A 10,878-nucleotide genomic window follows, 5' to 3' on the forward strand; every position below is an offset into this window, starting at 1 on the left:
TTTTTTTTTTTTCATTTTTTGAGACAGGGTCTCCCTATTAGCCCAGGCTGGTCTCAAACTCACAGTGATCCTCCTGCCTCAGCCTCCTGAGTGCTGGGATACATGCGTGTACCACCATGCCTGGCTAAAATTTTTTGATCTGTACCACTAGCACTGTACGGGGGCAGCAGGGCCGAGCGCCGGCGTTGGCTCCTTGGCTAGGACCGGCTTAAGTCTCAGTTCACTCCTCTCAGCGGCGTGGCCTTGGGCAGCTCACGTAACCCCCATGGCTCTCTCGTGCGCTCAAGGCTTCAACTCTTCAGCTGTGAAATGGGGATAACGATGCGCTCCCTCACGCACAGGTGTGTCAGATCTAACTTCACACGCAAGATCTGAGTCTTACATCATGAGCTCCGACCAATGGCAGATCCACGGAGAGATAAATACATGCTATTTGAAGGTCTCTGGACAAAATCGCTTTGGAGGTTTTTCATTACGGTTACAATTTATAGCACACTGCCAGAATGTCTGCCAGAAAGAACCAGCACCCCTCAGGCCTCGCATACATCATCGGGCAGGCGCACGCTGCGGCGCTTCCGGAGGGACCTGGGGCCGCGCCAAGTGTGATGGGCGTCCGTTGAGCGATATTTTGCTTTCAAATTGAAAGGGGGGCTCAGGGTGACCCATTCTCCTAGGAGACGACCCCGTCTCTCTCTCTGGATAAGCCCTTCATCTCTTTAGCTGTTAGTTTCTTTTACATGTCAGGACACTGTACCAGTGAGCCTCGTTTACATACACCCTCTACTTTCTTTTCCACATTTACAGGATTTCATTCTACTTTACAAAAGTTTGAAAAGATCCTGTTTTTTCAGTCTATCCATCTCATCACTGGGAACAGTTTTCAGAGCTCTACAGTCCAGGGCAAAGGAGAGCTTAACAGTATGCTGGAATGAACAGACAACAACTCCATCTTCTTTGAGATGTTTTACGCAAGAGGCAAGACAGGAAACAGGATGAACTTCTTTTGAGTAGTTGTCTCCCTGCGTTGTGGTTTGGCGGTCTCCCCAAGGCCCGTGCGCAGGGCGCACGACTGACTCGCAGTGCAGCGCTGGCAGCACGGGCCGCCCGCCCCGCGGTGGAGCCTGATAATATTAATGTAGTAATAATAATATTAATACGATGGGCACAAAGTTCTGCGTCTCTCGTTCTTGTGCTATCTTCCGTCCTCGTGAGCTGCGGCCCTCTGCCACGTGCCACCTGGACTCGCAGCCAGCTGAAGACGGACTGAAAGTGCGAGCTAGATAAACCTTTCATCCCTTAACTGGCATTTTATCTCAGCAACGAGAAAAGTCACTAAGACGCCCTGAACCGACCGTGGCACATGCTGACTTACACCCCCACGTATTGTCTGTGTTTCGCTTCTCCTGGGGCTTCCAGGATGGCGCGGATGTCTGGTCTCCTGCTCACATCCTCTGCCCGACACGGTGCTGACAGCGGTGCCTCCGTCCTGTGCAGAGGTGCTCAGTTTACCACGTGTGCTACACGGAGGGAAACGGGACACACGCAGTAACCAGCGCCTAGAAAACTAGACGCAGCGGCGCAGCTTGCGGCGTTTCCCTCCAGGAAACGGGCAAGAATCCCTTCCTGAAAGCCTGCTTGCACTGCGCTCCTGTGCCCAGGCCCTGCTCCACTCAGGCCGAATCTTAAGGGTGTTCAGCCCCTCACCTCCGCTATGCAGAGCGTATAGGTCCTGGCCAACGGTGACGAGGCGATCAGGCTGAAGGTCTGCAGAGGCCGAGCGCTCACTGAAGGCGGGCCACTCTGCCCCGAGGCCTCCAGCATGTAATTCCACAGGGCTGCATTTCAAGTGGCCTGTGGCATCCTGAAGGGTAAGTCCCGTTCAGCACTGTAACAGCCAGGCCACGCTCTCTCAGCCTCGCTTGTAAGCGTGGCCCAGGCGGTGCATCTGTGTGACACTTCTAAGAGTGAGTAGTCTGCTGCCGCTGACTGGAACGTGATTTTGGCATAGCCTAAATTGTTTAACAATGTCTGTCTTCATTGGCCACTTTCAAGGAAAGCTTCTAAACTTTAGGCAATTATACTAAAAGAAGAGGGGAAAGCGAAGAGCAATTTAAAAAGTCACTTTATATGTAACTAGGTTTCTTTCTGACCGTTCACCCGTGCTTCATCTTTGCAAAGTAATTCCAAATGAAGCCTGCTCTGTGCAAGTGTTGTTGGTTCATCTACTTACTGACATTTAAAAAAATCTTAGGAAAAAAAGATGAGAAAATTAGAGGAATTAAATTATATAGTGTTTTAAAACATAGCATGAAAATCTTACTCTCAGTATTAATGGCCATTTCATCGATGCAAAAAATTACTAAATATAAGACATATAATATTCCTGATGATGCCATTTCTTTTAAAAAAGGTTAATTGGGTAAACTCTTAAAACAGAGGAGCTGTAAAGCATAGCTCAAGACTAGATCATTCACTACCTGTTTTCCTAAATAAAGTTTTATTGGGACGCAGCCCGGCCCATTTGTTTATGTACCGTGTGAATACGTTGGTGTTAACTAGTCGAGGTGCCGACTGCAAGTTCCTAGAGCAGTGGCGGCGAACCTGTGGCCGCGTGCTGCAGTGGGCACGCACAGCCCTCTCTGCCACACACAGGCCCAGTCACCCCAGAGCCGAGCATCGGGTAACAGGTGTCCTTTCTAAGCTAAAACCTTAGTATTCAGGTTTAATTGCAGAGTTGGCACGCTGTGACAGTTAGGTAGGTTTTGGGTTGCAGCTGAGGCCCTCGGTCTCTAGCAGGTTCAAGTCGACGATGAGGCAGCCCCACTGCCTGCAGTGAGCGCGGCACGTGACAGCCCAAGGGGCGCAGCTGCCAGCAGCCCCATGTCCGGGACACTGCCTCCAGTGACCTGAGGCATCTTGCTAGGCCCTGCCTTTGACACACCACCCGGGACCGTGCTTTTCCAGTGGCCCTTTGGGAACACGCATCCCGACCGCAGCACCAACAGGGCACTGATTCAAGATCCCACATGTGTGGCCAGGCTACGCATTCTGTAAAACGGAAAGAATAAAGTGCAGGTTCCTGTAGCTTCTCTAGCGCCGAAAATGATCGCCTGTATTGTACAATACTTGTAATGTATTATGAACTTGTAAAATTATAAGGGGAATGGGGCGGTAACAGTGGAAAGAGCTCGCCTAGCATGCACAAGCCCTGGGCCCAATCCCAGCACCGAACCAAACCAAACCACTCGAGAATTTTTAAACTGCATTTAACTCACTCCAATTGCTGTTTCAGTTGTAGTCCATGGGTTCAATATACAAATTTAAAGTTCTTTTGTGGTTTATATTATTTACTGGCTAACTTCCAAAGGAATCCTGTCCTAACAATCTTAGAATTCTGGGTATGCATTTTAATATATTACAAATTCAGAAAGTCTGGACCGTGGCAGCAGAGAGGCTAGTGGGGAGAGCTGTTTTAAAATTCTGGTCAAGAAAAACAAACAACTCTGGTAAAGGATTATGACCTGATGGGCAATTAGGCTAAAACCTCTTGCGTTACACAACAGCTGCTGCAGTAAAAACCAAGGGCTGGAACTCTCAGGAAGCTGTTAACGTTCCCATAGTCTCAGCAGCAGGAAATGAGCCAAGGAGATGGCAGAAAGGGAAGCAACTGAGCAGCCAAGCCTGAGTACAGTGCTGCGGTCCCTTGGGGGACAAGAGGGAACACTTGGCCCTACAGCTGTTCTGATGAGCTACCTCGAATGAAATCCACTGGTTAGCTGAAGAGCAAAGGAACGTGGCACCCAAAATTACCTGGAGAAGGCTCGGTATTGCTTGACTTCTTCCAGCAGATGCAGTTTATAACTCCTGTGCTGTCATCCACTGCAAGAGAAGCGGCAAAGGTCGCTGGTGAGCTCACACACTACCGTTCCTTCAGCCACACCAAGAAATGGTTTTTTCTTTTTTTTTAACATTTAGTGTGTGTGTGTGTGTGTGTGTGTGTGTGTGTGTATGTGTGGCCAGCTCAGCCCACCAGGGGGCGGGGCTGGCTGGCATGTGGTGCTGGGGGATTGAACTGTGGTCCCTGTGCTTTAGCTAAGCTTGTTCTAAGTAGATGCTTTAGACCACTGAGCCATCTCTCCAGCCCCGAAACGGTTTTCAATAATTTAGATGAGGAAAACCCAGTTCAAAGTTCCCCATCTTTTTAAAAGTGATTTTAAAACATTTAAATTTTTCTTGGTACATGTTGGGATAGTGATCACATTCATTGTGGGGAACTGGCACATGTACATAACACATCTCACTTCTTTCTACTTCTACTCCACAGCCCCTCCTGCTATCAGGACAAGTCACTGTTTAGGTCTTATAAAATTAAACACACACACACACACACACACACACACACACAGACTAGGCCAAAGAAGCACAGAACACTAAGATTCTCATACTAAATTGAGATACACTTTTGGATTCTTTGTCCATGGTGGATGATAACCATTTCTTTTCTCTCTCACTCTTTCGCCCTCTCTGTTTCTACTCTGTCTTTCATTTACATTTTGTTTATACACTGAGCTTCTCACACAAGACAAGCCATGTAACATCTTTGTTTGCTGTTTTGAGTTACGTGGCAATTTATTGAGCCGCTCCCTGCCCTGTGGTCTCCAGGCCACTTTTTCCCTTTGGACAGCTTGTCTGCCAGGGCCAGGAAGACGGCTAGGGGGCGTGAGCCAGCGTACTGTGGATGAGGCTCACAAGGTGGCCGTGGCTGTCTTCCTCACACCGCGAGAACACAGCCGGCAGATCCAGCTCCTCGTACGGCGCCTTCATGCTGGCTACCTTTGGTGTCCTTCTGCCCATAATTCTCCTGCAAGATCTGGCTGAGCTCTGGAGTAGCTGCATTTGCAGTTCTGGATGTCGGTGCCAATCTTTCCTGTCACAGTGGAGTCCCCAAAGAGGTCAAGGAAATCATCCCGGGCCTAGACGAACCTGCCCGTCGCCATCAGGACCCTCCTGGTGCTGCTGTGCTCCTTCTCCGTGTCAGAGCCAGCCACAGCCGTGGCAGCAGCAGCAGCAGGCAGGCAGGCAGCAGTAGAAAGCTGCCTTGTACCTGACCCCAGATCTGTACCTCTTTTCAGGGTATTTGCTGAGACCCGCATGGTCCTGGGAAGCCGTGATGACTCCCAGTCTGCCCGACCCTGTCTGATAGGCAGTCTGCAGGAAGAGCTCAAGCAGGTGCAGGCGGCAGGGCTGCTCCTGGCAGTGGGACTTCAGCGGGTGGCAGATACAGGCTTCCAGAAGGAGAGCATCACTGACAGCATCCAAACCTATGCCCCGTTTCCGACACCAGCAGACCTGTCCCCTCCGTGTAAAGAATGAATCCATGATGTCATCTGTCACCAGGAAGAAAGTTTGCAGCAGTTCCACACACCAGCCCGCGGTCAGTGCCCGCTGTAGACTGCATCCGGTTTCCTGGACTCTACCAGCTCCCGGAATGCTGCCTGTGCCGTCAAACCCTAGCTGCTGTACTTGCCTCCGATGGCACTGTGCTCTAGGGCCTCCTCGAACCGGGCAATGACGTCCCCTACTTCTGGATGCCCTGGGCCATCTTCAGCCAGCACCCGGACAATCTGAGACGAGTTGGATGATGTGTTTCTGGAGCATAAGCATCGCACTTCTGCTCCCCATCCGTCCTGATGAGAGCAAAGCGCTCTGTTCTGGGTGCCGGTCCTGCGTGGCCAGTGTTTTAAGTTGTTATGTGCGGCTTACTGCACTGAATAGCATGGTCTCTAGGGGTATCTTTTCCTCACATGATTCAAATTTACTTTTCCTTAGAAAGAGTTCTCCGCTGTACATAGCATATTTTCTGTATCTATTCGTCTGCAGATGGACTTAGAGTCCAAGACTTAGCTATCACAAATTCTGTCACTACAAATGTGGCTGTGCATGCAAAAGCTTTCCATCTGTAAAGAACCGATCTCTCACCCCACACCAGAATGGCCTGCGTGCACATGGGAGTGGCACGCACGAGCCCTGTGGGAAGGCCCAGTGCCTCCCTCACCCGATTATGAGCGGACTAGTGATCTGCATGTACACCCCGCTGCTAAGACAGGGAGCCTCAGGAAGTTATGCGTGAAGAGCTGATGACCGCCCACCACAAAGCCTTTCTCTCCCACCCTGAAACTGGGCAGCATCACGCGGTCTGTGATGGTCTATGACGGGCACCAGCACGGGCGCCACGGCTTCTGTCACTGCTTCTCTCGCACTCGCCCCTGGCATCTCAACTCGAAGGGTCTTACTTTTGTGGCCCGGGCTTCTCTCTGCAAAGGCTTTCTACCCAGTACTTAGCCCTGCAGGGGACCCAAAGGGAGCCAAGCACGTTGCAGCAGGGCACTGTTTTATTTTCATAATAGAAAATAATTATATCCTGCCTGCAAAAACAGTATTGGTTCAGCTTGTTTGATTCCTAGTACAAAACAAGCCACAGAATTCCCACGGTACCTGTAGAAGAGCTTGGAGATGTTCTCTTTGCCTAATTTCTGAGAGACTCAGAACCAAGCTTACTAAGCACGAGGCAGGCGAGCCTCATAATCGGAATAAAAACATCAAGTAGACTGTTGTAAAATCACATGTAATGTAAAAGAAATATAAGGCAAAAATACTTTACTGCTGGCTTGTCATGTTGAAAACGTCAAGATACTTCTTATAGTAAAATAAATTCTAGATGTTTCACTATATTAAATATATAAACTTAAAGAAAACATGGGTGAATACTTCAGGTTTTTGGTTGGTGGGAGAGATTTTAAGCAGAACCGAGAAATGAGAACTAATTTTTTAAAAAGTCTGACATGCTTGCTGATCTAAAAACTAATAATAGGTAGCAATTTTCTAAATGATAAGGTTAGTGTCTTAATATATTCAGAGCTCATATCATTTACTAAGAAAAAGGCCAAAGCGTAACAGTGGCAAAGGAAAAGAATACACAAATAATGGCAGATACGAGCATGACTAATAAACACATCGGTGTGCTACACTCACCACTTACCACAGGAGAAAGGTCAACTTAAACAACTTCTCAATTGTTAGATACTGATACTCATGTGCTGATAATGGAAGTATAAACTAGAACTAAATTTCTAAAGAGCAAATTTGAAAACATGCATTAAATTTTGAAACACGTACACCCTTTGGCTAAACAACTACTTCCAATACATTATTCTGAGGAGATAAACAGAATATGCAGACACGGGCATCTCCTATAAGGCTATTCCACGCACTGTTGTTTAGAATACTTAGATGTTAATAAATACGGAATTGATTAAATAAGTTACAATAACAGTACGTAAGAATAAAGTGTTACAACAGAGATCTATACCCACTGCTGTTAAAAGATATAGGTGCTTTACTATAAAACAGAAATCTTACATATATCTTAGGAGTCTTACATGTAATTTATGTAAGACAAATGTTATATTATAACACAAAATGATTTTAAAACATTGGGGGCTAATAGTATCTTTTAGAGCATGGAGAAGGAATGAAAGCACATTCAATGTAAGCAATGACTATAATAATTTCAAGACATAAAAGAGGACAATAGCACTGAGGACATAGGGACTTCTATATTTCTTAAATATTACACTACAAATATCAGCAACATTCACCCAAACTCTGACCAATTCACGGCATTGCACATGACATGTATACCATTAACATTTTCTCCGGTTTTAAATAGTCACTTAGGATGTTTGGGTTTCAAGAAGAAGGTATGATCTATCTAGTATACCACTTCTCCGGCTAGTTAAAAGTCTTGATTTATGATGAGGGAAAAATGAGTAGCTGAACATCTGTCCTGGGAGGCACGAGGTCGTCCTCCCTGACCCGAGGCTCCTGGGTTGCACCTGAGCTGGTGCTCGGTCTACACCGGGGGCAGTGCCACCAAACTCCCACTCCCCTGGTTTGTAACACCTCGCAGTAGCCTTGCACCATGGTCCCGAGGCCCCTGCCTCCGTGGTTGGGTGGCGCTGTGGGACCAGGATGCGTGAGTGTGGGCAGATGCACGCTCGGCTCAGGCCTGTGGCGAAATGGGCAGCGAGGTGGGGCTGCGGGGAAGGCGGCCTGAGACCCAAGCTGGGCCGAGGACAGCCAGGTGAGGGTCAGTCACAGGAACCTTCCGCTCTCCCTCACATCCACACCGGAAGGAAAGGCCTCTTGGAAGAGTCGGGCACACGGCCCTCATCTTCCCGGGGCGGGAAAAGAGGGCGTAAGTGATGGTCCATGAGGTCACAGGCTAATTTTGGTCTGGCTCGAAAAACCGAACACCGAGACCCAGATCCAGCTGACCCGGGGTGGGGCCTGGATGCGAGGCGGGTGGAAGGAGGGAAACGCCTGGGTTCCGTGTAGGCCAAGGAGAACGTGGACGCCCAGGCCCGCGGCCCTGTGCCGCTGGAATCCTAAGCCCACGAGGTGCGACCCTTAGCTGTGTGCGCTACAAAATGTAAATCACTTTCTGTCCTTTCTACTTCAAAGGATCAGGGGGAGAATAAGGCGGGCCATGACTGTGCAAGGCGCCGCTGTCTCTCCCCAGGGCCTGGAGGAAGGACACTGCCTGCAGCCGGGCAGCCCACACCGCCGCCACGGGGTAAATAGCCCAGCCCCTTCGGTCCAATAAAGCCGAGAGGAGAGTCAGTAAGCAGATGCCTGACAACAAAGTGATCTACTCCAGATTACGCACTGAGAAGAAGCGGGAGGCACGCAAGAGCTCCACTCGCACATGTTGTTATTTTATAAGCGCCAGACAGTCATCGTCGGGAAAATGAACAAATGTTGACGAAATGCAATGAAGTGTCCCTATAATTCTCCATGGTGCATAGGTGCCAAGGGAATGTTCTGCTCACCAAGTCCAGCGCTTCTGCCTCCCTCCAAGGAGAATAATACCAGTCCAAGCCAGAGTCACAAAAGCGACGCTGCCCATTGTGGCCCGGAACTCAAGGTGAGCTTCCTACCTAAGGCCTGACTTGGCCTCCTAACTAGAGAACCTTGAAGTCGCACAAGGCAATATATTAAAATGCTTAGGCTAAGCTCAGAGCAATCAAGAACCACTGCGGGAAAATCACATTCTAACATTTTTTTTAAAAATGTATTTTAGTACAGGGTCTACAGGGTCTCACCACATAGATCAGACTGTGCTGATGTGCCTGTTTTCAGCCTCCCAAGAGCTGGGTGGCACACACCACCACACCCAGTTTCAACTACCTTCTGCGTGCCCTGGGGCATGGCTAGCACGGCTTGTGGTGCCAGGGATGGAACCTGGCCCCTGCACTCCGCCTAAGCTGGTGCTTTAGTCCACTGAGCTATCTGGCCAGCCCTTCTAACAATTTTCCAGTACCCAAAATATAGTACCCTTTATAGTGTCCATCATCCTATGGGAAGGGGACTTTTCGGATAAGGGATACTTACCCCTCTGAATACCAAAGGCTTTTAAAGAAACCATTCCGGATATCATTTAGTCTTCAGCCCTTGGTGTCTGCACAGTCTACCTGACCTGAACCTGGCCCTTTCTTTGGCATGGTATCACCGTAATCATACACTATCGCCCTTGCTATTTATAGCCACGCTCCCGGGTATCGGGTGTCCCCTCCCCATCAGTCCAGTCCCAGGCGCTGCATTTCCCTCTCCCACCTCCTGAGTCCCCAGCCTCGGGCACATCGCGGGCACTTCGACCTCTTGTCTTGTTTTGCGCTCAGCCCACTGGGGCGCTCTGCGAGTCTCCCGACAGAGGGTGCGCCTCGCGAGGAGCCCCAGCGGCTCCGAGAGGCTGGGTACACTTAAAATCTAACCGTGATGGGGCTCCACTGGCACAACCGGTTGGCACACGGTGCTTATACTAACCCTAACCTTGAGCCTTCCCCTTGGGCCCCAACACAATCCCAGGTGCCTTTGCTCTTACCTCCGTAACTGCAGAAAGCATCTTTTTCTTTCACTCCAACAACAGTTCCCAGGATATCCACCTGTTTTATTGGATGCCCATTGTAGAAAAAGACACCTAAAATTTTTCAAAAAGCAAAGTTGTAGATGATTAATTTTCTGCTTCATTAAATGTCTTGGGGGGGTGCAGCGGATATAAGCGGAGGCAGGATGCTGGCTGAAATCCCAGTCTTAAGAGCCCCTTGACAAATGGCCCGTTCCAGGAAATCCAGAGGTCTCTTCCTCAAGGGTCAGAGGCAAAAAGCCTGGTTTTTCAGTAAGTTTTTACTAGTGCAGAAAAGGGAAAACTAGCATTGTCCAGCTAGATTTGGTGAACTGAAGGTTCTCTACATGAGAAGGTAAACTATGCCCGAGAAGACAGGCCCGAAAACAGCCACCACCTGATGGGAGGACACAGGACAGGAAAGACAGAGGACACCGTGGGAATGACTTCTTGCACTTTCTTTTTAACCAGTGCTTTTCTAAAAAACAGGACACTGGGGCCGGGGAGACGGCTCAGTGGAACAAGCGCTTCCCTGGCAAGGGCAAGGGCCTGAGTTCAATCCCCGGTTCTGCAATAAATAACAGGACACTGTTTCTATCAGTTGGTGAGAGCCTCCCCCCCATTTTTTCTTTTTGTAAAGAAATAAAAAAGATAATTCATAGATTGCAAAATGCTGACAGATTACAAGTCAAAAACTTTTTAAAACTTTTCAACTGGCCGAAATGGGGTACATCTGTAATCCTAGCACTTGAGAGGCTAAGGCAGGAGGCCTGGCAAGAGTTCAAGGTCAACCTGGGCTATGGAGTGATTTCAAGGCCAGCCTGAACTACATAGTAAGACCCTGTCACAAAACAAACAAAACCTACCAACCAAAAACCCCTCTATTTTTATTTTTATTTTAAATATTTATTTTT

The 10,878-nt window shown here is 48.8% G+C and overlaps 1 protein-coding gene and 1 pseudogene across 5 annotated transcripts in view; both read right to left on the reverse strand.

The window, feature by feature from the left end:
- Stn1 (STN1, CST complex subunit) overlaps positions 1-10,878 on the reverse strand; it is a 36,836-nt gene that overhangs the window by 17,428 nt on the left and 8,530 nt on the right. For 4 of the 5 annotated variants that reach the window (XM_023715528.1, XM_023715529.1, XM_023715527.1 and 1 more), the window contains 2 exons: positions 9,944-10,039; positions 3,811-3,879 (listed from right to left, as the gene is read on the reverse strand). In XM_023715528.1, the coding sequence (XP_023571296.1) occupies positions 3,811-3,879; positions 9,944-10,039 (165 nt within the window). The remainder of the gene's footprint in view (positions 1-3,810; positions 3,880-9,943; positions 10,040-10,878) is intronic. The other variant, XM_023715530.1, reaches the window with a different exon arrangement.
- On the reverse strand, positions 4,571-9,487 carry LOC105742208 (annotated as a pseudogene).

Source organism: Octodon degus, unplaced genomic scaffold, assembly GCF_000260255.1.
Source record: "Octodon degus isolate 3935 unplaced genomic scaffold, OctDeg1.0 scaffold00042, whole genome shotgun sequence".
In the NCBI taxonomy this organism is placed as follows: Eukaryota; Metazoa; Chordata; class Mammalia; order Rodentia; family Octodontidae; genus Octodon; species Octodon degus.